Below are 27,825 nucleotides of genomic sequence, written 5' to 3'. Positions count from 1 at the left end.
AATTACAGCATACAGTACAAATTTAAAATTATGTATAGGAAAATATTTATTAGTAAATTATTTAACTCCAGTTTAAAAGTGGGGGTGCAAGATTCAAAATTTTATACAGAGTTTTAAATATGTTTTTACAAATGGAAGAAACTATATTAAAACATTAAAATTTTTAGCTTCTCAATAATGGAATAATGGGTAGTTCTCCCCCTAAATGTTTCATAAATCAGATTTCTACCCCACATTTTTTACAATAAGCGTATGTTACTTTTTAAATAATCAAGTAGTAAAATAATATACCTATAACTAAGAGGGGGAAGTGATTAAGAGGACATTGTTTTCTGTATTAAAGGCAGAATTGTTATTTAACATTGTATGTCAACTATACTTCAACAATAAAAAATAAATTAAAAAGGTAGACCTTATATTTTGGCATATGATATAACTTACTTTTTCGCTTTCCAATATCCATGTCAGATGTAGCAGCTTCACATAACAGCACCATCCCTAAGGTAACACCACCATCTTAGAAAAACTGTTTAAGGAGAAATTCACACAGATAGAAAAGACATACCACTTTAATATTTCTGTTCTTTCATGAAGAAAATTATAATGAGGAATGCCTGGGTGGCTCAGTTGGTTAAGCAGCTGCCTTCAACTCAGGTCATGATCCCAGCATCCTGGGATCGAGTCCCACATCAGGCTCCTTGCTCGGCAGGGAGCCTGCTTCTCCCTCTGCCTCTGCCTGCCTGTGCTCTCTTGCGCTCACTCTCTCTCTAACAATTAAATAAATTTAAAAATCTTAAAAAAAAGGAAAATTACAATGAATATACAAATCTTCAACTTTCAATTAAAAAAAAAAAAAACCCTGTTACTAAAATAGGGAATCCTTATGAATGTATTAAATGTCACTGGAGGGGTACCTGTGTGGCTCAGTCAGTTAAGTGTCTGCCTTTGGCTCAGGTCATGATCCCAGGGTTCTGGGATCGAGTCCCATGTTAGGCTCGCCACTTAGCAGGGAGCCTGTTTCTCTCTCTCCCTCTCCCTCTGCCTGTTGCTCCCCCTGCTTGTGCTCTTTCTCTCTCTTTCTCTCTGTCAAACCTCTGTCAAATAAATAGATAAAATCTTTTTTTAAAAAAAACTTCATTGGATTGTTCTCTTTAAAATAGTTAATTTTATGTTACGTGAATTTCACTTTAATAAAAAAAGATGGGTGATTAAAAATACAAAATAAGGGGTGCCTGGGTGGCTCAGTTGTTGATCCCAGGATCCTGAGATTGAGCCCCACATGAGGCTCCCTGCTAGGTGGGAGGCCTGCTTTTCCCTCTCCCACTCCCTCGGTTTGTGTTCCCTCTCTCGCTGTGTCTCTCCCTGTCAAATCAATAGATAAAATCTAAAAATAAATAAATAAATAAAATGGAGAATCTTATATCTGTACACCATAACAATTATTTACTATGAAGGTATAATAAAAAAATATTAAGGTTGGAAAATTACTTCATTTGTACAAATGAAAATCAGTATTGTTAACAAATGTCCCACTATAATTTAACAGACGAAAATACAAGTTTTTCTGACAAGTACTTTGAAATAACCTTCCTGGACATGCTTGCATGTATTACTCCAACCTTGTATATACTTTATTTTATTTTGTTTTTTTGGGAGGCCTGAATTCACAACCCTGAAATCAAGACCTGAGCTGAGATCAAGAGTCAGAGGCTGAACTGCCTGAGCCACCCGGGTGCTCTGATACATTTTAAAAAACATTAAATAGCCTTTTTGCATATTCAACCACCCTCCAGAAGTGAATACACTTGAAATGCGCACCATTTGGACAGAACAGTAAGTAATTTTTATTTGAAAAATAACTTTTCAAAACCTCTCCAGAATTTCAACAATCAACCTCTAAAGCTCAAATTACTACTCAATTACCTAAGTTTGTCCTATTCCAATAAAAAAAGAGAATCCTCTATGTCATCACCTCATTTTGATTCACCTTAATATGGAAACTACATAAATACAAAATACACCTACTCATGCAAATAGGTTATACGTGGCATGGTTGAATGCTAAAATAAGCAAAGTTGAATTTTAAAAGCAAATACAGTATGTTCTAGTAGAAACGAGATTTACCCTCCAGTTTGGTTAATACAAACAGCAGTTAAAAATGCCCAAATCAATTACATGTACACACATGCAAATTGTACGCTACCGCATGTGGGTATGAGTAAGCAGAAAGGGAAAAACAGGTGTTCGGATAAGGCCTGAATTTATAATCAGCTCTATACTTTGTCTATTCATCTCTTCACTACCATCTTGCCCTCTCTCATCAATAGCCTCTTTTTAGGGATGATACCCATTCATCATGCTTTTAGTTGCTTGGACAAGTTGTTTTCTCCAATGATTACTTTTTCTTACTGAGGTTCTTTATATCCAGATACATGCAACGATTGATCATTTATATAGGCTTTTGTTACAGGGTACCTTTTTTTTAAAGGTTTTATTTAGTTATTTGAGAGAGATAACGAGAGCATAAGCAGGGGTGGGAAAGTGGGAGGAGGAGGCTCCCTGCTGAGCAGAGAGCCCAATGTGCCACTCGATCCCAGGACCCGGAGATCATGACCTGACCAAAGGCAAATGATTAACTGACTGAGGCGTACAGGCACCATGATACAGGGTACTTTTGAATAATGGTTGAGACTTGTTTTTGGAATGGTTTGTTTCGTATCATGGTCCATACGTATGGGAGAAAAGAGAAGAGAACCTTAGGCAGACTCCATGGTGAGCATGGAGCCTAATGCAGGGCTTGATGCCATGATCCTGAAATCACGACCTCAGCTAAAATCACGAGTTGGACCTTAACTGACTGAGCCTCCCAGGCACCCCTTAATTGATTCTTTAAACTTTTTCCGACACTGCCTACTATATGCCAGGTACTACTAGCTGCTGGAATTAAAAAGCTGGACAAAATATAGACCCTTCCTTGGATAAACTTACAATCTAGTGGTGGATATAAGTGATGAGATAAATAATAAATACCTAATCACTATTAAATACTACTATGGGAGAAATGAATAGAAACTAGAGGAAGTAGTATTTTTTTAAAAAAAGATTTTATTTATTTATTTGACAGAGAGAAATCACAAGTAGATGGAGAGGCAGGCAGAGAGAGAGAGAGAGGGAAGCAGGCTCCCTGCTAAGCAGAGAGCCCAATGCGGGACTCAATCCCAGGACCCTGAGATCATGACCTGAGCCGAAGGCAGCGGCTTAACCCACTGAGCCACCCAGGCGCCCGAGGAAGTAGTATTCTATAACATACAAGAACTAAAAGAACTACCAGAATTAAAGTACATTATATATGATGAAGGCAAAGACATTTGCATAAAATGAGGCATAATTCCAAAATTCTGGGAAAATGTTTCAATTATGTACTTTATTATTGTTCAATCTAATTTAAACAATGACTTAAAATTTCTTTTCCTATTGAATTAGCAGTTTAAAAAATGAGAATATATAATGATAGTTAGGACCTGCCAGAGCTATCAGTACACATATTCTGACAGCAATCCTCCTTCCCTTTATTTAGCAAAACATTTTTGGAAAATAGTTTGGACAGAACACCAAGGAAAACTGTAAGATTTGTACACTTTGTTTCAAATCTTACCTTTGGGAATCTGGAGATATGCCTAATTTTTTTTAAAGATTTATGCATTTATTTATTTGTGTGTTAGAGAGAGAGTACAAGCAGGAGAAGCTGCAGGCAGAAGAAGAAGCAGGTTCCCCACTGAACAAGGAGCCTAGTGTGGGACTCAATCCCAGGACCACAGGATCATGACCTGAGCTGAAGGGAGATGATTAACCGGCTGAGCCACCGAAGCGTCCCACCAAATTATTTTTATATCCAAGTAAACATTCTTTACAACATTCAACAATAGAAGAATAGGGGTGCCTGGGTGGCTCAGTGGGTTAAAGCCTCTACCTTCAGCTCGGGTCATGATCCCAGGGTCCTGGGATCGAGCCCCACACTGGGCTCTCTGCTCAGCAGGGAGCCTGCTTCCCTTTCTCTCTCTGCCTGCCTCTCTGCCTACTTGTGATCTCTGTCTGTCAAATAAATAAATAAAATCTTTAAAAAAAAATAGAAGAATAACTGAAATATGATACACCCATTATATAAACATTAAGAATGATCACAATTTTTCCTTTTCCTTGCCTATATTTTCTTATTTATCTGTAATTCTCATGCAGCTTTTGTAATGATAAAAGACATACAACTATATAGAAAATATATGATATATTAAAAAGCTGAACTGCATACAAAGTCTGTCTATACTACAAAAAAGGAGCTCCCCCCAAAAAGATACAACTAAACAAAGAATGCAAGAGACTATGCAAAAATAAACCTAGATTTTAATATTAGGGTTTTATTTTTTTTTTAAGATTTTATTTGACAGAGAGAGAGAGAGCACAAGCATGGGGAGTAGCAGGCAGAGGGAGAGGGAGAAACAGGCTCCCCACAGAGCAGGGGGATCCTGATGTGGGGCTAGGAACCCTGGGATCATGATCAGTTGCTTAACCAACTGAACTACCCAGGCACCCAATATTAGGGTGTTAGATCATGAATGAAGATTATCTAATCCACTGTTTTATTTTTTTAATTTAAATATATTTGAAGTATAATTCCATTTGTGTAAAGTTAAAAAATAAGTAAAACTAATCCATACTGTTAGTAGTCAGGATAGTAGTTACTTTTAGGTAGGAAGGTAGCAATCAGGAAGGGGTGATGAGATTGGGAATGCTTTGGGGTATGAGTAGTTTTATTTCATCAACTGGGTGCTGATTACACAGTTATGTTCACTTTGTGAAAATTTATCAAACTGTACACTGCACTTATGAACTGTGAACACTTCTGCATGAATACAGTAATTTACATAAAGTTTAAAATGTAATTTTTTTAAAGATTCTATTTATTTATTTGACAGAGATCACAAGTAGGCAGAGAGGCAGGCAGAGAGAGAGGAAGCAGACTCCCTGCTGAGCCTGATGTGGGGCCTGATCCCAGGACCCTGGGATCATAATCTGAGCTGAAGGCAGAGGCTTAACCCACTGAGTCACCCAGGCACCCCTAAAATGTAATTTTAAAAGTTGCTTAGTGGATCAGGCAACTCATGTAGTTTGCTTTATTAATCATGTAGTAAGTTTTACAATATCAAAATAATGATCAATATGTGGATATTTTCTAAACTTATAGCTACTAGTTAGTAGTCTTCTTATTCTACTAGTTCTTATCAACATGGTGAGTTTTGAGTTTTGAGTTTTTAGGCTTTGTGGCCACTAAAAAAATAAGGGATTTTCAGTCTTCCATAAAGTTTCCTACCTCTAAGAAAGTTAAATAGCTTTATTCATTGTCTCACACCTAGTGAGACACAGCATTTAAGGCACTGTCTTATAACCTGTAAACCCCTGTTTATCTCAATACTATAAGCCCCTTAGACAAATCATGCATTCACAGTCACTAGCAAAATAACTGCTCAGAAACTATCACCCAAACCTTCCTGACCATTACCAAAAAAAGTAAAAACAAAATAAGGAAAAAAAAATCACCCTGAAAAAATATTCCCATTTTGTATCTGATTAACCAAATTTATAAGAAATGCTGTACTTCCAAAAAATAAGACTATTGGGAAATAGCTTCTGAACAGAAGAAAAAAAGCTTCCAAGACAACCTACGAGGGTGGCAGGATGGCTCAGTCAGTTAAGCATCCAACTTTCGATGTCTGCTCAGGTTATGACCTCAAGATGGTGGGATCAAGTCCCACATCAGGCTCTGCACTCAGCAGGGAGTCTTTCTCTTTCTCTCTCCCTCTCCCTCACCCTTCCTGTCACTCATGCTCTCTCTCTAAAAATAAATAAAATAAATCTTTTTTTTAAAGGGCAACTTATGGAATGGGAGAAGATACTTGCAAATGACTTATCTGATAAAGGGTTAGTATCCAAAATATATAAATAGATTACAAAACCCCCAAATAATCCAGTTAAAAAATGGGCAGAAGATACGAATAGACATTTCTCCAAAGAAGACATACAGATGGCCCGCAGACACATGAAAAGATGCTCAACATCACTCATCATCAGGGAAATACATATTAATACTACAATGAGGTATCAACTCACACCAGTCAGAAGGCTAATTTTAACAACACAGGAAACAACAGGTATTGGCGGGAATGCAACTGTTGGTGGGAATGCAAACTGGCTCAGCCACTCTGGAAAACAGTATGGAGGTTCCTCAAAAAGTTAATTCATTGTCTATGATGTAGCAATTACACTATAGGTAATTTTTGTATCCAAAGGATACAAAAATATTTATTTGAAGGGATACATGTACCCCCATGTTTATAGCAGCATCAACAATAGCCAAATTATAGAAAGAGCCCAAATGTTCCCTTACTAATGAATGAATAAAGAATTAGTATCTATGATGGAATATTATTCTGCCATAAAAAAGAATGAAACCTTGACATTTGCAATGACGTGGATGGAGCTAGAGAATATTATGCCAAGCAAAATCAGTCAGTCAGAGAAAGACAAATACTATAAGGTTTCACTCATGTATAGAATTGAAGAAACAAAAGAAACAAAAATGGGGTAGAGAGGCAAACCAAGAAACAGACTCTTAACTACAGAGAACAAACTGATGGTTACCAGAGGGGAGGTGGGTGAGGGGGATGGGTGAAATAGGTGATGGGGATTAAGCAGGGTACTTGTGATGAGCACTGGGTGTTGTATGTAGGTGCTGAATCAGTGAATTCTAGACCTGAAATTAAATTTACACTCTATGTTAACTAACTGGAATCTAAATTAAAACTTGGAAAGGAAAAACTTGCTCTATTTCTTTCTCTTTTAAAAGATTTTATTTATTTATTTGAGAGAGAGAGAGAGAGCACAGAGGGAGAGTGAGAGGCAGAATCAGGCTCCCCACTGAAGAAGGAGCCAATGCAGGGCTCAATCCCAGGACCCTGAGATCATGACCTGAACGGAAGGCAGCTGCTTAACCTGCTGAGTCACCCAGGAGGCACAAAACGATATATTTCAATAGGTTTGCAATCTGCTCCAAATGTATCTGAAGCCTTAAGTTATGTTTAATCTTTAGGCAGAAGGAAAAAGTAAGAATATTCCAATTTCTTAAATGTCTTATATAATTATATTTAAAAGTTAGGACAAAGCTTAGGAGAGAAGAATATTGGCAGCCCTACAGTGTTAAGGAGACCATAATTAAGGTTCAGGTTCCACCAGAAAGAATGACAAGATTCATTCACCAGGCTCTCAGTTGAAAGCCATGGATGGAGAGGATGGAGAAAATGGGAGAAAAACAATACTGAATATATAGTAGCCAAACATTTTCCAAAATGAGTAAGGGTACTAACCCACAGACTTAGGAAGATCTGCAATTCAGAAAACAGGAACAACAGAAATAAAACATTAGGAGAAAAGTCTTAAAATCCATCAGAGAAAAAGACACACTGCCTTCAAAGAACAATAATAAGAATTAAATCTGATTTTTCTCAGAAACTATGGAAGTAAAAGACAATGAGATAACATTTCCAAAGTGCTTAAAGAAATCTAGAAATCTATACCTGGTAAAATATCCTTAAAAAATAATAAATAATAAAAGTTTTTTTTTTTAAATTAGGACAAAGCTAGAAGACCAACAAAACACAGATCACTTTATATTTTGTAACTATATCTGCCCTTTGGCTACACTGTTCAATTTCAAAATACCATTAATTAAGACCACTTCAAGACACTGGAAAGTTTCCAAGGTATAATAAATTTGTTAATAGATCAAACCATAAATGAGAATTTCCAACCTAAATTTTTAAATAATTTTAAACAGAAGAAAGGCAAATTTGTATGATCTCTCTTATATGTGGAATCTAAAAATAAATTTTACACACACACACTTACAGAGAAGCCTGCTCTGCTTACAGGGAGCCTGCTTCCCTTCCTCTCTCTCTGCCTACTTGTGATCTCTCTCTATCAAATAAATAAAATAAGTAAAATTTATTTATTTTTTTATTAAAGATTTTATTTATTTATTTGATAGATCACAAGTAGGCAGAGAGAGAGAGAAGGGAGGAAGCAGGCTCCCTGCTGAGCAAAGAGCCCGACACGGGCCTCGATCCCAGGACCCTGGGATCATGACCTGAGCCAAAGGCAGAGGTTTTAACCCACTGAGCCACCCAGGTACCCCTAAAATAAGTAAAATTTAAATAAATTGAATACGAAATAAATTTTAGGATTTGAAAGAACATATGGTTGGATATTTTTCTTGCAGTATTCTTACCTCTGGGAATAGGTATTTATTATTAATTTTTTAGCTCATCATTCCATAGCTGAATAGATGAACTCTCCTGGCTCTGAGCTGGATTTTAAGCAGTAAATCTGTTTTCCATATTATACATGAACACTGTTTTGAGAAAGTATCATTTTCTCAAATGTCTTTCAATTAAACCAAAGCTTAATTTTTTCAGATTGTTTCCCTTCAAGTATCTCTATTAAATCACCAATAAAATAAAATGGGAAACACACACACAAAGACTTACTAAGGAGGATATTTCCAGGGTTTTTTTTTAATTTTTTTTCTTTATATGTACTTGTATCTTCTAAATTTCCTTTAATTAGCTTGTATAGCTTTTATCATCAGAAAAAAACATTTTAAGGGATTAAAGTGATTAAATTGATTGTAATCATCTTCATATTTCTTAGCCAATTCTTACATTGTACAATCCATTTTCTTTTTTAAAAATTTTTTTATTTTTGGGCGCCTGGGTGGCTCAGTGGGTTAAGCCGCTGCCTTCGGCTCAGGTCATGATCTCAGGGTCCTGGGATCGAGTCCCGCATCGGGCTCTCTGCTCAGCAGGGAGCCTGCTTCCTCCTCTCTCTCTCTCTGCCTGCCTCTCTGCCTACTTGTGATCTCTCTCTCTCTGTCAAATAAATAAATAAATAAAATCTTTAAAAAAAATTTTTATTTTTTTATACACATATATTTTTATCCCCAGGGGTACAGGTCTGTGAATCATCAGGTTTACACACTTCACAGCACTCACCACAGCACATACCCTCCCCAATGTCCATAACCCCCTTGCCCAATCCCCCTCCCCCCAGCAACCCTCAGTTTGTTTTGTGAGATTGAGTCACTTATAGTTTGTCTCCCTCCCAATCCCATCTTGTTTCATTTATTCTTCTCCTACCCTCTTCACCCGCCATGTTGCACTCCACTTCCTCATATCAGGGAGATCATATGATAGTACAATCCATTTTTAATAGAGTTAAGTGTTGAACTAGTTGACCTCTAAGTTATTTAGATGATGAGATGAGAAGGCAAGGCAAATGACTTTACCATCAAACCACTGCAGAGATTCTCTAACAGCCTGGGCTACAACTGATTGCAATATGTCAATGTCAGGACCCCTCGGCTGAGCAGCACAACTCCAGAAACATTACATTTGTTTACCTTATTGACTTATTCTACAGAATCACTGTTTATATATTTGGGGTGGGGAGATAAACTGTGTTGAGTAAGACTATGAAGTTTAGACTCTTACCTGAGTCACTGTTAACTATCCTTGCAGCTTACAGGGGCATCAATTTTCAGATTTGAGAAAATAAAAACCTGCTCTGCCATTCAAGAGAATGGGAAAACACATAAAAAGCAGCCACAGAGTTCACAGGAAAAAAATATGCCTTTGACTTGGGTTGTGATCTCTGGGTCCTGGGATTGAGCTTCGCATCGGACTTCTGATTCAGCAGGGAGTCTGCTTCTCCCTCTACCTCCCCATCCCATCCCACTCCCCCCTGCCCCCATGCTTGTGCTCTCTCTCAAATGAATAAATAAAATCTTGAACAACAACAACAACAAAAATAACCTGTCTTTGAGAAACTACTGTTTTCTTACTCAATGAAGAGTAAGATGTCTTAAATTGTAGACTGATTCAAATTATATCATATTATGCCTGGAAGGTATAAGTCATTCAACACATTAAGTACAATTTCTAAGTAGCCTTGATTTACAACTAAAGTACAGAGCTTCAAATAAAGAGTTTGCGAAGACAAAATCCCACATTTATCTGAATTCTGTAGAGTTTACAGGAGACAGAACCCTGTGTCCACTTCACAGTCCAAACCTGATGCTGATTCCTTTTCACTTAGCCTGGTTTTGCTTTAAGTTTATCAAAACATTGCTTCATTTACATTTCACCTAAGCTTCACCCTTCCTCCAAATTTATAATAACTCTATCTTTCCTTAGGTAAATGTCCCATAGTTCTTCTAGTGTACAGTCTCCCTTGTAGCAATGATCAATAAACCTGTCTTTAGGGTGCCTAGGTGGCTCAGTCGGTTAAAGCTTCTGCCTTTGGCTCAGGTCATGATCTCAGGGTCCTAGGATCAAGCCCCGCATGGGGCTCTCTGCTCAGCAGGGAGCCTGCTTCCCCCTCTCTCTCTGCCTGCCTCTCTGCCTACTTGTGACCTCTCTCTGTCAAATAAATAAACAAAATCTTTTACAAAAATAAACCTGTCTTTATTAGACTGAAGGTTTGTCTCTGGTGGTGTTTAGCTGATTGGGCTAAGATAAATAACATAGCAATAGGATTCCAAAGATATTAAAACTTGCATTAATAAGAGAGCAGCCTCAAGCAAACACTATAAAGAAAATATGAGAATGTGACAAAATAGATCAACTAAAATGCAGCACCAAGGACTTATTATAAAAAGAGGATACTAAACAGAAGAACAATGTGTGTTTCAGCTACAAACTGGGCTTGGCTGCTTCCATGGATGTAATTCTGGGGGGAGAAAAAAAACAAAATTAAATATTTAAATATACATTAACTTTTGATATTCTAATCCTAAAATTGGCTATTCTTGAGCCCTATTAAATTATTAATGCACCTGATTTACATAAGCATTGAATCTGTGGCATTCATCAGTAAAGAAACTGGAAAAAAATAAACACTATTTCTGTGTTATTTATTATTCATTTGTCTTTTCATTGTACTATGTTCTCAACAACAGAATACATGAGAAACATAGTACTTCAGTGTACAAGACCATGAGGTACAATAATGTAAACTCCATGAAGGCAAAGATTGCTCTTGTTTACCACTGTATCTAATAATACTTAGCACAGTGCCTAGAAACAGTAGATGCTCAAGTACTTGTGCATTTCAACTAACTGTTTAGTTGAAAGCTGACTTTGATTCTTAGCCTCTTAGAGTCAAAAGGACTCATCAAGTGTGATAAGGATAAGGAATTTTCCACTTTTAAAAGCACATTTCATTAACTGAAGCTCATCATCCAAGAGAGATTGAAAACCGAATTCCTTCACACCTTGGCAATGGTGTCACCAAATAATAATTATTACCTATCTATCTATCTATATGTATATAGATAATCAATAATTAATAATAATAAATAATTATTAAGGTTAACTTTGGTGTATAATGGAAAGAAATTCTGAACTTCCTTTACCACATGTCCTGTGTGCGGATTCTTATGAGCATATGGTGGTCCTCTTATATGGTTCCACATTTGACCAGATGTCATAGCAAGCACAAAACACTAGGAAACAAAAAATAAGGAAATACTTATATAACATGGTACAGCTGCTCCCATACTGATCAGACTAACAGGTTGATAAAAAGCATGTCTGCTCAAGTAATATAGGAACCAAATTTTTTCAGATGAGTAATTTTTGAATAAGGCTTGTATTTCACAAGAATCACTAATACTTACACTGAAAGGAAAATCCTATTTTAAAATTATATATAACCTGACAGATGTTTAAAAATTTAAAACTGAAGAGCCTTTTAGAAGAATATTTTCAAAAGAACTGCATATGTTCTTAGGGGTGACATCCTATCATTGAAATTGGATAAAAAAGGAGCACAAGTTCCCACAAACTCTGGCCATGCTAATAAGATAATGAAGGAAACAAAATGATTTTAAGGCATGAATAAATAAAATCCCCCTCACAGGTAAGAAATAAAACAAAATTCTACCTAACAATACAATATTGTATGCAAACAATTTTTTAAAAGTTTTGAGATGGTTTATTTTCTGAGGTTGTTACCCTTCTAGGTTTACTACATTCAAAGTATTTAAAAATCATTTTTTCTACTTATCTAAGTACAGAATTATCATAGTTCTTTAAATAATTCATTATCCCCTAAATAATTTACTGTATAAGTATTTGAAACACTTTTGTCTTCATTTACACATGACAGTTCTCCTGAGAAATGTATACATTTTATTGAGAAAAAAATCAAATATATTATAGAGGTGCTGTTATTTAAAATACATCTTAATAGTTTTTTATTTTAAGCTTATAAAAATTTTAATTTATATATATTTGACATACATTTATATATGCAAACAAGTTTTGTTCTAAAATTCACTCACCAAAGCTGCAAAAGCCCAACCAGTTTTATTAAAAAGAAATTCCATATTGCTTCTTCGAAGATACACAAGTCCACCAATAACAGCCAAAAGCAATCCCAACATAAGAGGACCAGCATAATTTGGGGGTCTAATTACTCTAATCTAATGGAAAGGAAAGAAAAAATGTTTTAAGTATGGAATTTACTTGTTAATTATATAGGTCAAACTAATTCAAAATGAAAGCAATCAAAACTAGTGTGGTTATTGTTGTGATGAGCACCAGGTGTTGTATGGAAGTGTTAAATCTTTGTATTTTACACCCGAAACTAACAGTTCACTATATTTAATTAATTAATTAATTAAAATTATTAAATAAAATTAAAAATTATTTAAATAAAAACTTTAAAAGGAAAATCATACTTTTTTCTTTTCATCCTAATCAAAAAAGTCTACAGTGTATCCCCAAATGGGATAGATAGGTACAGTATTCTGTTTAACTACAACACAACATCTTTTAGATTAAGAAGAATACCACTATATAGTCCATCAAAAACCACTCAAAAGAGTGGTTTCCATGCTGAATCAATAAGGTAATAGAAAATGTTTTATAATTTCATTCTTTCATCAGGATGTTTCTGTTAAATGCTACTTATGAAGCAGCTGCCAGACTATTCCACTTCAGTGATATGGTAACGAGACCAATTCAGACCTCCCTGTAAGACTGGAAGAAGACAATGGAAGGAGTAACTTTCTACAAAGTAGGGAAACTTACATTGACATCAGTTCTGTCAGCAATCCACCGGGCAATCTGTTCAGCTGAAAAACCACGCACCTGCAACTCATATGTATCACCTCGCTTCGGTTTCCCTTTTGCAGGAAAGTTGATGAAAGTTGGAGCTGAATTCATGTTGAGCTGAATAAAAAGAAGTCCATGAAAATATAAGTTATCAAGAAAATAATCTTAATAGCAAATATTACCTTGAAATTTAGGCATTTTACAAAGATGAGGAAGCCTAGGTTTAGGGAAATTAAGTGATTTGCCTAAGGAAAGTGGTGGAATCAGGATTCAAACCCAAGACTGTCTGTGACCTTAATTAGTACACTTCACTGACCAAATATTAACTCTGAGCTAGGAAACCTATATTCTACTCCTTTAGAATGGAAAATCTCCCATATCACAAACATTTTAATTTGTTCAGAAATAACACAAAAAGAACACATTTGCAAGAACTAAAATTGCCTTTTGTAGCTGAAATAAACTCCAAATTGAGTACATTTTCAGTCTGAGTAAACAAGATAGTGCTCTAAAACTAAAGTGAAAATCAATACAAAATGGTAGTCATGTGCAGAAATAGTTAATTCTAAAAGTTTCTTAAGTGTTTACTGATAAGCATCACATTCTCAATAATGTGACCAAGGTATGCTTAAAGAAGACAACATTGGAATTATTTAGGTAAAAAAACCATAACTGACTCATCTGCCTTATATCTTTCCTGATATAACTGTATTTGTAGAAAAGAAAAAGTCTAAGTACAGGGAAAAGATGCTGACCAACAGATGCAAATATTCAGGTCCCCTCAACAGGTAACCCTATAAGGGAGATTAGGTTATGTGAGACATTTATAATTTAAAGACATCAGACAATAAAACAATCTAACGCTCTTGCTTTGATCCTATACTCACAACAGAACCCTCTAACAGTAATTTTTTAGACTTTCCCATAAGGAAGGAGAGCATAGTGATTAATGGATATGATTATTTTGGTCTCCTTGGCAAATTAATGAATAGATGAGTCCTTTAGTTACCAATGTCCACAGATTTTTAGTTTGGTAAGTGCGTACAAGGTCTCCAGAACTAAATAAATTCTGGCTACACTGTTAAAAATTCAATTTCAGTCTAAAAAGCTAAGAACCAGACCCTGGACAGTGTTCACTCCACAAACTACTACCCAAACTTCAGGCTGAAATCTTTTTAAAAATTTGTATGTATGTAATCTCTACACCCAATACGGGGTTGCTGGAATGCACTATCTTGAGATCAAAAGTCACATGTTCTTCCAACTGAACCAGGGAGGTGCCCTTAAGACAAAATCATCAATATTTAACTATATCACTTTTGATTTTTTTTAAAAAAATGTATAAAAATCTAGGTAATATATGAATCTATTTCCCTTAGGAAATAAAAATAGTTCCAACTGCAATCAATTCTAGCAGCCACTATTTTTTTTTTCAAGATTTTATTTATTTATTTGACACACAGAGAGAGAGAGAGTGAGAGAGGAAACAAACACAAGCAGGGAGTGGAAGAAGGAGTAGCAGGCTCTCCGCCGAGAAGGGAGCCCAATGTGAAGCTCCAGTCCAGGACCCTGGGATCATGACCTGAGCCGAAAATAGATGCTTAATGCCTGAGCCACCCAGGCACCCCTAGCAACCACTATTATTATTTCTAGACTTTTCTGAATTTATTAATATACATGTGTATATACCAACAGAAAACACAATATTGCTTTCTGTTTGCTTGAACACAAATGGTATCATATTAACTATAATATTCTACAATCTTCTTTTTATATGCAGCCATGTTTGAAGGATCTATCCATGATTGTGTGTGTGTGTGTGTGTGTGTGTGTACACATTCCTCACTCTTTCAGATTACTAAGAAACTATGCTATTGTTGGACTTTAGTCTTTTTTTTTTCCAGTTAAACATAATGTTGCAATGAAGAGCCACATACTTATCTTCCTGTATACCCGCTAAGAGTTTTTCTCCAAAGATCGACTTGTTAGGTCACAGGGTAGAAACATTTGAAATTAAAATGGATAGAGTCAACTTTCTTTCCAAAGTGACTGTACCAATTTATACTTCTATCCGTCAATAAAGGAAGGTATCTATTTCTCTGTATTTTTACCATAAGTTTGTATAATGGGTAAATATTGTGCATCACAATTCTTGTAACTTGTATTTTCATAATTACTAGTATAAGAACTTTATACCAGGGGCATCTGGGTGGCTCAGTGGGTTAAAGCCTCTGCCTTCGGCTCAGGTCATGATCCCAGGGTCCTGGGATCGAGCCCCACATCAGGCTCTCTGCTCGGCAGGGAGCCTGCTTCTCTTCCTCTCTCTCTGCCTGCCTCTCTGCCTACTTGTGATCTCTGTCTGTCAAATAAATAAATAAAATCTTTTAAAAAAAGAACTTTATACCAAATCAGCCCTTTAAAAATATTTTGTAGACTAAAGACACAATCAAGAGAGTGAAAAGGCGGGGCGCCTGGGTGGCTCAGTAGGTTAAGCCTCTGCTTTCGGCTCAGGTCATGATCTCAGGGTCCTGGGATCGAGCCCTGCATCGGGCTCTCTGCTCAGCAGGGAGCCTGCTTCCCCCTCTCTCTCTCTGTCTGCCTCTCTGCCTACCTGTGATCTTTCTCTCTGTCAAATAAATAAATAAAATCTTTAAAAAAAAAAAAAAGAGTGAAAAGGCACTATCTCCAAATCATATATCTGATAAAGGGTTAATATCCACAATATATGAAGAACTACAATTCAACCAAAAAAACAAACAAACAAAAAACAAACCCAAACAGATTAAAAACTGGGAAGAGGACGTGAATAGATGTTTCTCAAAAAAAGATAAAGAAGTGGGCAACAAGCACATGAAAAGATGCTCTACATCACTTAATCATTAGGGAAATACAAATCAAAACTATAATGAAATACCTCTTTATACCCATTAGAATGGCTACCATCAAACAAAACAACTAAAAAATAAATGTTGCTGAGGTAGTAAAGAAACTGGAACCCCTGTGGTGTACTGCCAGTGGGAATATGAAATGGTGCAGCCACTACGGAAAACGGGATGGAGGTTCCTTAAAAAACTAAAAATGGAACATGATCCAGGAATTTCAATTCTAGGTGTATATACCTGAAAGGATTGAATGCAGGGTCTCCAAGAGATATTTGTACACTTATTTTCACAGCAGCATTATTCACAATAGCCAAAAGATGGAAGCAACTCAAGTGTCCATCAATAGATTAATGGTTAAATAAAAGGTGCTATATACATACATTTTCAGCCTCAAAAAAGAAAAAAAAAATTTGACACATGCTACAACATGGATAAACTTTGAGGACATAATGCTAAATGAAATGTCACAAAATGACAAATATTGTACATTTATTTTTTTAAAGATTTTATTATTTATTTGACAGAGAGTGAGAGAGAGCACAAGTAGGGAGAGTGGCAGATGGAAGGAGAGGAAGAGGTAGGCTCCACACTGAGCAAGGAGCCAGATGCCAGCTCAATCTCAGGATCCCAGGATCATGACCTGAGCCAAAGGCAGATGCTTAATGGACCTAGCCACCCAGGTACCCGGTATAATTACATTTATATGAGGTACCTACAGTAGTCAAAGTCATAGAGACTGAAAGTAGAATAGTAGTCACCAGGGGCTATGAGAAGAGGGAATGGGGAATTATTTAATGGGTATTGAATTTCAGTTTTATAAAATACAAAGAGTGCTGGAGATTGGCTGCACAACAATGTGAGTTAACTTAGCGCTTGTGAATTTTATATTTAAGATTGATAAAGACAACACATTATATGTTATATATATTTTCCCACATATACTGTGGCATATGATACTACTATTTGGAGAAAGATTTGAATTTCTTTCACAAATGGATATACTACCATCCTTATACCACTAACTCTAAATAGAGTTCTAAAATAGGCATCAATTATGAAAAGCTATTCGATGTAAAAGAAAATTAGTTTTGTATTTTTATAAATCACTAACAGAAATTCCTTGCGTATATTGTTAAAATAAGTGGAATTACAATTTTTAATTTCTAAAATAATACCACAGCTTGAATAACAGACAATGAGAAAGCAATTTATTAAACTCAGAAAGTATTTCCATTGGTCTAATAAAGGCAAAATGCACTCATCTTTTAGGTTGTAGCATGTTTTTTTTTTTTAAAGATTTTATTTATTTATTTGAGAGAGAGACCGTGAGAGAGAGCACATGAGCAAGGAGAAGGTCAGAGAGAGAAGCAGACTCCCCGTGGAGTTGGGAGCCCGATGCGGGACTCGATCCTGGGACTCCGGGATCATGACCTGGGCTGAAGGCAGTCGTCCAACCAACTGAGCCACCCAGGCGCCCTGTAGCATGTTTTTTTTTAAGATTTTATTTATTTATTTGACACAAGTAGACAGAGAGGCAGGCAGAGAGAGAGAGAGAGAGGAGGAAGCAGGCTCCCTGCTGATTAGAGAGCCTGATGCGGGGCTCGATCCCAGGACCCTGAGATCATGACCTGAGCTGAAGGCAGAGGCCCCAACCCACTGAGCTACCCAGGAGCCCCTGTAGCATGTTTTATAAATGTACTCGTTTTGATTTAAGGGGCTGTGACTGGAATATGACTGGCACAATGACATACTGTAAAATGGGAATATTAAGCTGTTTGGTATTTATTGAATATCCATTATGTACTTAACACTGATAGCTATAGGATGTTGGCTCTACTCTGAAGTAAGTGATTATATTCTAAGATTAACTGTCAAACAACTATAGGGCTAATTTTACTATGAGGTAGAATGTGGATACATGTATAATAGAAATATAAGGAAAATAGTATGGCAACACAAGAAAAGGGATGACTCACATTTCATTTGGAAGATCTGAAAAGGCTGCAAGGGAGTATCTGAAATGAGGCTTAAAGGTAAGTGGAATTTTGAGGGGAGAGAAACAATCAATGATACTGAAATAAGACAGTGTATGACATAATATAAATATGAGAACGGTGCTTATGCATCTGCAGTAAAGAGTGCATGAATGGAAAACTAAGGAATTTTGGCTTTAGTGTAATGTCACTATTTTCAAAAGTATGTTCCACAGAATCTAAGCAAAATCCTTCATTAACTAGTCCAATAATTTGGGAAGTTCTGCATATCACAGCCCAATACTGGATTTGAAAAATAACACACACCAGAATGTTAAAGTCTATGAAAAGTCCTGTGTTGGGAGACAATTCTCCATAGGTTTCTTGTGTTTCTGCATATGCTTCATTAAGAGGAATCGACTAGAACTCATACAGCAATTCAGCAATGTGGCAGGATACAAAGTCAATGTACAGAAATCAGTGGCTTTCTTATACACTAACAATGAAAATACAGAAAGGGAAATTAGAGAATCGATTCCATTTACTATAGCACCAAGAACCATAAGATACCTGGGAATAAACCTAACCAAAGAGGTAAAGGATCTGTACTCGAGGAACTACAGAACACTCATGAAAGAAATTGAAGAAGACACAAAAAGATGGAAGATCATTCCACGCTCTTGGATCGGAAGAATAAACATTGTTAAAATGTCTATACTGCCTAGAGCAATCTATACTTTTAATGCCATTCCGATCAAAATTCCACCGGTATTCTTCAAAGAGCTGGAGCAAATAATCCTAAAATCTGTATGGAATCAGAAGAGACCCCGAATCGCTAAGGAAATGTTGAAAAACAAAAATAAAACTGGGGGCATCATGTTACCGGATTTCAAGCTTTACTACAAAACCGTGATCACCAAGACAGCATGGTACTGGCATAAAAACAGACACATAGACCAATGGAACAGAGTAGAGAGCCCAGATATGGACCCTCAATTCTATGGTCAATTAATCTTCGACAAAACAGGAAAAAATATACAGTGGAAAAAAACAGTCTCTTCAATAAATGGTGCTGGGAAAACTGGACAGCTATATGTAGCAGAATGAAACTCGACCATTCTCTTACACCATACACAAAGATAAACTCAAAATGGATAAAAGACCTCAATGTGAGACAGAACTCCATCAGAATCCTAGAGGAGAACATAGGCAGTAATCTCTTTGATATCAGCCACAGCAACTTCTTTCAGGATATGTCTCCAAAGGGAAAGGAAACAAAAGTGAAAATAAACTTCTGGGACCTCATCAAAATCAAAAGCTTCTGCACAGCAAAGGAAACAGTCAACAAAACAAAGAGGCAACCCACGGAATGGGAGAAGTTATTTGCAAATGACAGTACATACAAAAGGTTGATATCCAGGATCTATAAAGAACTCCTCAAACTCAACACACACAAAACAGACAATCCTATCCAAAAATGGGCAGAAGATATGAACAGACACTTCTCCAGTGAAGACATACAAATGGCTATCAGACACATGAAAAAATGTTCATCATCACCAGCCATCAGGGAGATTCAAATGAAAACCACATTGAGATATCACCTTACACCAGTTAGAATGGCCAAAATTAGCAAAACAGGAAACAACATGTGTTGGAGGGGATGTAGAGAAAGGGGAACCCTCTTACACTGTTGGTGGGAATGCAAGTTGGTGCAGCCTCTTTGGAGAACAGTGTAGAGATTCCTCAAGAAATTAAAAATAGAGCTTCCCTATGACCCTGCAATTGCACTACTGGGTATTTACCCCAAAGATACAGATGTCGTGAAAAGAAGAGCCATCTGTACCCCAATGTTTATAGCAGCAATGGCCACGGTCGCCAAACTGGGGAAAGAACCAAGATGCCCTTCACCGGACGAATGGATAAGGAAGATGTGGTCCATATACACTATGGAATATTATGCCTTCATCAGAAAGGATGAATATCCAACTTTTGTAGCAACATGGATGGGACTGGAAGAGATTATGCTGAGTGAAATAAGTCAAGCAGAGAGAGTCAATTATCATATGGTTTCACTTATTTGTGGAGCATAACAAATAGCATGGAGGACAAGGGGAGATGGAGAGGAGAAGGGAGTTGAGGGAAATTGGAAGGGGGGTGAACCATGAGAGACTATGGACTCTGAAAAACAATCTGAGGGTTTTGAAGGGGCAGGGGGTGGGAGGTTGGGGGAACCAGGTGGTGGGTATTAGAGAGGGCACGGATTGCATGGACACTGGGTGTGGTACAAAAACAATGAATACTGTGACGCTGAAAAAAATAAATTAATAAAAATAAATAAATAAGCAAGAGGGGGCGCCTGGATGGCTCAGTGGGTTAAGCCACTGCCATCGGCTCAGGTCATGATCTCAGGGTCTTGGGATCGAGTCCCGCATCGGGCTCTCTGCTCAGCAGGGAGCCTGCTTCCCTTACTCTCTCTCTCTGCCTGCCTCTCTGCCTACTTGTGATCTCTCTCTGTCAAATAAATAAAATCTTTAAAAAAATAAATAAATAAACAAGAGGAATGGACTAACTCTGTTCTGGATGATTTTTTCAAGGGTGTTTGTATAGCCTTAGAAGACAGAAATAGAGCCCCTCCAAAGCAAAGGGCATGCATGCTTACTACCTTTTCAAGGATTTCCCAAAGCTTAGAGATACTCTCCTATAATGCAAACCATTGTCCTTCATTGCATCATCTTATGGAAAGTGCGGCTTGGGGAAATGGTGCAAGAAAGTGCTGATACTTTGGATACCATCATTACTGTGAATAATATAAAGTCCTTTAACTCTGACCCAGGAGTATCATCTCTTCTGCTAGGATCTATGAAACCATGGTAGTCTAACTCATTATCTTGCAAGTAATTAAACCCTCAGATCCTTCATAGGTCATGATACCCTAAAGTAAAAAATAACATTAAATTTTGTTTATCCTCAAGGTTCCCAAATTTAATTTTTCCCAACTATTCTTATTAATACTCTCCAGAGAGGTGCCTGGGTGGCTCAGCTGGTTAAGCGTCCGACTCATGATTTCAACTCAGGTCATAATCTCACGGTCCTGGGATTGAACCCTGTGCCAGCCTCTGGACTCAGTGGGGAGTCTGCTGGATATTCTCTCCCTCTGCTCCTCCCCTCAATTCATATATACATGTACTCTCTCTCTTAATTGAATAAATCTTCAAAAAAAAAAAAAAACTCTCCAGGGGCGCCTGGGTGGCTCAGTGGGTTAAAGCCTCTGCCTTCAGCTCGGGTCATGATCCCAGGGTCCTGGGATCGAGCCCCATATCGGGCTCTCTGCTCAGTGGGGAGCCTGCTTCCCTTCCTCTCTCTCTGCCTGCCTCTCTGCCTACTTGTGATCTCTGTCTGTAAATAAATAAATAAAATCTTTAAAAAAAAAACCTCTCCAGAAAAAACTCTAGAAACTGTTTCAGAGGTAACAGGGAGAGTGTATTATATGGATGGTGGCAAGTGAACCAGTTGAAAGTACTAATTCAAATGAAAGAGGTTACCCTGTCCCCTAAGAGGAGTGGGAAGGCTGAGAAATTCTTGTGAAGTTCATAGTCCAGGGGCATAGTCTCACTAAAAAACGGAGACCTAATCATAGGACCATAGAACATACCCATCCCACCTTACTAAAGGCCAATACAGCAGTTCATTTTAACCAGTACATCATGTCTGGCTACAAAACCAAAATTAAAAAAAAAAACATGATTTGAAGACACAGAGCAAGTATCATAACTAGACATGACAAGGATGTTGGAATTATCAGATTGGGAATTTTTTAAATCTATGGTTAATATGCTAATGGAACTAATGGATAATACAGCATGCAAAAACAAATGGGTACTGTAAAAAGAGAAGTAGAAATCCTAAAAAAGAATGAAAAAGAAATGCTGGAGATGAAAAACACTATAACAGAAAGAAAAATGCTTTTGATGGGCTTACCAGTACACTAGACATGGCTGAGGAAGAAATATCTCTGAGCTAGAGGATCTATTAACAGAATCCTCAAAAACTGAAAGGCAGAGAATAAAGACTAGAAAGAACAGAACAGAATATTCAACGACCATGGATCAACTACTACAAAAGATGTAACATACACATAATGGGAATACCAGAAGAACAGAGAAAGGAACAGAAGAAATACTTAAAACAGTAATGACTGAGAATTCCTCAAACTAACATCTGACTCCACACCATAGATTCAGGAAGTTCCAAGAACATCAAGCAGAGTAAATTCCAAAAAAATATACCCAGGCATATCATTTTTGAACTATAGATAGTCCAAGAAAAAAAAAAAAACAAAACAACAACAACCTGAAAGAAGCCAGAGAAATACAACAGCTTACTCATAGAAGAAGAGAGATAAAATTACTACCAACTTCTCTTTAGAAACCATCCAAGGGAAAAAAAAAAGAAACCATCCAAGGAAGAAGAGAGTGAAATATTTAAAGCGTGACGAGAAAAAAAAAACACCAACTTAGAATTCTGCACCCTAAGAAATTATTCTTAGACAAACAAAATCTAAAGGAATTTCATGCAAGAAATGTTAAAAGAAGTTCATAGAGACAAGGAAAATAAGAAAGGTTAGAAACTTGGATCCACATAAAGGAAGGGAGAACACTGAAGAAGAAAAAAATGAGAATAAAATACTTTTCTTTTTCTGTTTAAGATTTTAAGTAATCTTAATACCCAACATGGAGCTGAACTCATAACCCCGAGACCAAGAGCTGCACGGTCCACTGACATCGTCAGCCAGGTGTCCCTATTTTTCTTATTCTAAATTTACCTAAGAGATGATAACAGTTTATTCAAAGTAATACCAACGATGTATTCAATTGTGTATGCATTTATGTATGTTTAAATATAACTGAAATAAGTGACAGAAATGATACAAGGGATGGGAGACAGAAGTTAGGAATATATATTTTTTATTTTAAGTTACTCACACATCCCATGAAGAGCTATAATGTTATGTGAAAGTGGATGGGGGATGGTGCCTGGGTGGCTCAGTTGGTTAAGTGTCCAACTCTTGATTTCAGCTCAGGTCATGATCTCAGGATTGTGAGATTGAAACCTGCGCTGGACTCTGCACTTGGTGTGGAGCCTGCTTAAGATTCTCTCCCTCCCTCTCTTCTGCCCCACTGCCAGCACTTGTGTGCATGCTCTTTCTCTTAAAAAAAAAAAAGTGGACTTGCATTAGCTATAAAGGTATATTGCAAATTCTAGGGCAACCACTAAAAAGGGGGAAAAAATAGTATAGCCAATATGTTAAGAAAGGTAAGAAAATGAAATCACATAAAATGTTTAGCTACACAAAAGGCAGAAAAGGAATGGAAAATAAAAATAGAAACAATGACTAAGGGCAACAAATAGAAAACAGTAATGAATAGAGTGCATATTAGTCCAACTGCATAAATAATCCAAATACATAAATAATATGAGTATCAATAGTCTAAACATAGGTTCAAAAAACAAGACCCAAGGGGCGCCTGGGTGGCTCAGTGGGTTAAGCCTCTGCCTTTGGCTCAGGTCATGATCTCAGGGTCATGGGATCAAATCCTGCATCAGGCTCTCTGCTTGGCAGGGAGTCTGCTTCCCCCTCCCTCTGCCTGCCTCTCTGCCTACTTGTGATCTCTCTCTGTCAAATAAATAAATAAATAAATCTTAAAACAACAACAACAACAACAAAACAAGATCCAAGTGTATGTTAACTACAAGAAACCCACTTTATTTTTATTTATTTTTTTTTAATTTTTTATTTTTTATAAACATATATTTTTATCCCCAGGGGTACAGGTCTGTGAATCACCAGGTTTACACACTTCACAGCACTCACCAAATCACATACCCTCCCCAATGTCCATAATCCCACTATTTTTATTTTTTTTTAAGAAACCAACTTTAAATAGAGACATATACAGATGAAATATATGGATAATACATAGATTAAAAGGATGGAGGAAAATATACCCTGCTAACACTAATCAGAAGAAAACAGGAATAGCTGTATTAACTTTAGATGGAGCAGATTTCAAAATATGGAGTTATTAGAGATTAAAAAGGGCATTACATGATGATCAAGGGGTCAATTCTCCAAAAAGACATAACAATCTTTAATATGTATGTGCCTAACAACAGTGTCAAACTATGTGAGACAAAATCTAACAGACCTGAAAGGAGAAATAGATGAATCAACTATCATAGTTGGAGACTTCAATAGCCCTCTTCAACACCCAATGGAGAGATCAGCAGGCAAAAAATCAGTAAGGATATGGCTGAACTCAATACCACCTTCAATTAACTAGATATAATTGATATCTACAGACTAACTTCACCCAAAAAAGCACAATTCACATTCTTCTCAAAATCACATGAAACAGTCACCAAGACAAACCACATTATGGGCTATAAAACACACCCTAACAAATTTAAAGTATAGAGATCATACAATGTTGGACCCTTAGACAATAATGGAATTGAACTAGAAACCATAACAGAAAAAGAACTAGAAAATCCCCAAATACATGAAAATTAAATGATACATTTCTAATTAACACATGGTCAAGGACAAAATCTCAAGAAAACTTCAGAAAGATTTGGAACTAAATGAAAAGGGAAACACAACATATCAAAATCTGTGGGGTAGAGCAAAAAAGGGCTAGAGGGAAATTTATAACACTGAATGCATATATGAGGAAAAATATCTATATCAATAATTTAAGTTTCCCCCTTGGGAAACCAAAGAAAAGTACAAATTAAATCCAAACTTAGCAGACAATAATAAGAATTAGAGCAGAAATAAACAAAATTGAAAATAGTCAATGGAAAAATCAATGAAACCAAAAGCTTGTTCTTTGAAAAGGTCAAAGAAATATGTAAGTGTATGGCCAAACTAAGAAGAAGAGAAGACAACAAATACTAGTATCAGACATGAAAAAGAGGATACCACTATAGATCCTATATGGACATTAAAGGGATAGTATAAAAAAAAGAGGATACCACTATAGATCCTATATGGACATTAAAGGGATAGCATACAAGCAATGCTATGCTTACAAATTTTATAACCTACATGTAATGGACCAGTTCTTTGAAAGACACAATTTGCCAAAACTCATACAAAAAGAAATTAAAAAATCTGAATAGGCCTATATCTATTAAAAAAGCTGAACCAAAAATAATAACCCTCCAAAATAGAAAGCACCAGACTCAGATGAGTTCAATGGTAAAGTCTATGAACATATAAAGAAGAAATTATACCAATTTCTACAATCTCTTTCAGAAGATAGAGCAGAAGGAATCTCTGTCTCTGTCTCTATGCAAAAATAAATAAATAAAACTTGGGAAAAGGGGCAACTGAGTGGCTCAGTTAGTTGAGCAGCCGACTCCTGGTTTCAGCTCAGGTCATGATCTCAGGGAAGTGAGATCAAGCCCTGTCTCGGGCTCTATGCTCAGAAGGGAGTTGGCTTCGGATTCTTTCTTTCTCTCTCTCTCCTCTGCCCCTCCCCCTGCTCTCCCTCTCTAAAAGTAAGTAAATAAATCTTTAAAAAAGAAGATAAGCATAGGGAATACATGCAGCTCGATCTATGATGCCAGCATTATCTTCATATCCAAAACAGACAAAGACATAAGAAAACCATAGATTGATGTCTCTCATGAATACAGATGCAAGAACTCTAAACAAAATATTAGCAAATTAAATAAATAATGTACAAAAAGAATTATACACCACAACCAAGGAGGACTTAATTCCAAGCATGCAAGGGTGGTTCAATATTAATACCCAATTAATACAAAGAAACAAGTGTTGGTGAAAAGGTGGAGAAAAAGGAACCCGTTTGCACTGTTAGTGGCAGTGCAAACTAGTACAGCCACTGTGGAAAAGTATATGGAGATTTCTCAAAAAGTTAAAAATACAACTACCCTATGATCCAGTAATTGTACCACTGGGTATTTACCCAAAAAATACAGAAACACCAATTCAAAGGGATACATGCACCTCTATGTCTGTAGCAGCATTATTTACAGCAACCAAGGTATAGAAACAGCCTAAGAGTCCATTAATGTACAAATGGATAAAGAAGATGTAGTACCTATGTATGTGGTATATGTATGCATTGGAATGTAATTCAGCCATAAAAAAGAATGAAATCTTGTCATTTGCAAAGACATGGATGGAACCAGAGAGCCTAATGCTAAGTGAAATAAGTTAGCCAGAGAAGGATAAATACCATATTTCAGTCACATGTGGAATCTGAAAAATAAAACAAATGAGCAAAGGAAAAAAGAGACAAACCAAGAAACAGACTCTTAACAGTAGAGAACTAATGGTTACTAGAAGGGAGGTGGGTGGGAGGGGTGGGTGAAATAGGTGTTGGGGATTAAGGAGTGCACTTGTGATGAGCACTGTAGGATGTATGGAATTGATGAATCATTATGTACATCTGAAACTAATATAGTACTGTATGTTAACTATATTAGAATTAAGACAAAATTTAAAAATCAATTAATGCAACCTATCATAATAGGCTAAAAAGAACCATATTATCTTATCAATGGATACAGGAAAAACATTTGACAGATTCCAAACCTATCCATGATAAAATCTCTCAGTAAACTAGGATTAGAGGGGAGCTTCCTCAACTTGATAAAGAACATCTACCAAAATACTACAGCTAACATTATAGTTAGTGATAAGAAACTACATGTTTTTCTACTAAGTTCAGGTACAAGAATGGCCTTTGTTACAAATCCTTTGGTACAAGAATGGCCTTTATCATCAATCCTTTTAACATCATCCTAGAAGTTCTAGTTAATGCAAGAAGGCAAAAATGAAATAAAAGGAATATAGCTGGTAAGGAAGGAAAAAAAAACTGCCTTTGTTCATAGATGACATGATTATCTATGTAAAAGATCTAAAAGAATCAATCAAAATAACTCTTGTAATAAGCGATTATACCAAGGTGGCATGATACAAAATTTAATATACAAAAGTCAATTGTTTTCATATGTAGGAATATTGAACAAGAGAAATTTTATCTTATTTATTTATTTTTAAAGATTTTATTTATTTATTTGACAGAGAGAGATCACAAGTAGGCAGAGAGGCAGCCAGAGAGAGAGGAAGGGAAGCAGGCCCCCTGCTGAGCAGAGAGCCCGATGTGGGACTCGATCCCAGGACCCTGAGATCATGACCTGAGCCGAAGGCAGCGGCTTAACCCACTGATCCACTCAGGTGCCCCGAGAAATTTTAAATAAAAAACAATACCATTTACATTAGCATCCCCCCATATTTTGTTAGTATAAATCTAACAAAGTATGTACAAGATCAATATGAGGAAAACAAAACTCTGATAAAAAGAAATTAAAGAACTAGCAAGGGGTGCCTGGGTGGCTCAGTTGGTTAAGCAGCTGCCTTTGGCTCAGGTCATGACCCCAGGGTCCTGGGATAGAGATCTGCATTGTGCTCTTTGCTCAGTGGGGAGCCTGCTTCTCCCTCTGCCTGCCACTTCCCCTGCTGTGCTCTCTCTCTCTCTCAAATAAATAAAAATCTTTAGAAAAAAAGAACTAGTGAAATGGAGAGGTATTTTACTTTCAAGGATAGGAAGACTCAATATTGTCAAGATGGCTTCCCAGCTTCATCTATACATTCAATGAATCCTGTCAAAATCCTACCATTTATGTTTGTAGATATTGACAAAGTGATTC

At 36.6% G+C, this 27,825-nt stretch overlaps 1 protein-coding gene across 2 annotated transcripts in view; it reads right to left on the bottom strand.

Moving 5' to 3' along the window:
* Positions 1-27,825, bottom strand: part of MAGT1 (magnesium transporter 1) — an 80,450-nt gene that overhangs the window by 7,297 nt on the left and 45,328 nt on the right. For both annotated transcript variants that reach the window (XM_004777107.3, XM_013048171.2), the window contains exons 4-8: positions 13,200-13,340; positions 12,449-12,589; positions 11,519-11,608; positions 10,770-10,833; positions 442-516 (exon numbers count right to left, since the gene is read on the bottom strand). In XM_004777107.3, the coding sequence (XP_004777164.2) occupies positions 442-516; positions 10,770-10,833; positions 11,519-11,608; positions 12,449-12,589; positions 13,200-13,340 (511 nt within the window). The remainder of the gene's footprint in view (positions 1-441; positions 517-10,769; positions 10,834-11,518; positions 11,609-12,448; positions 12,590-13,199; positions 13,341-27,825) is intronic.

This window comes from Mustela putorius, unplaced genomic scaffold (assembly GCF_011764305.1).
Source record: "Mustela putorius furo isolate JIRA1106 unplaced genomic scaffold, ASM1176430v1.1 tig00003862_pilon_pilon_pilon, whole genome shotgun sequence".
Taxonomy (NCBI): domain Eukaryota; kingdom Metazoa; phylum Chordata; class Mammalia; order Carnivora; family Mustelidae; genus Mustela; species Mustela putorius.
Note: the sequence above shows the minus strand (reverse complement) of the source record. Positions and strands in the feature narration are given on the sequence as shown.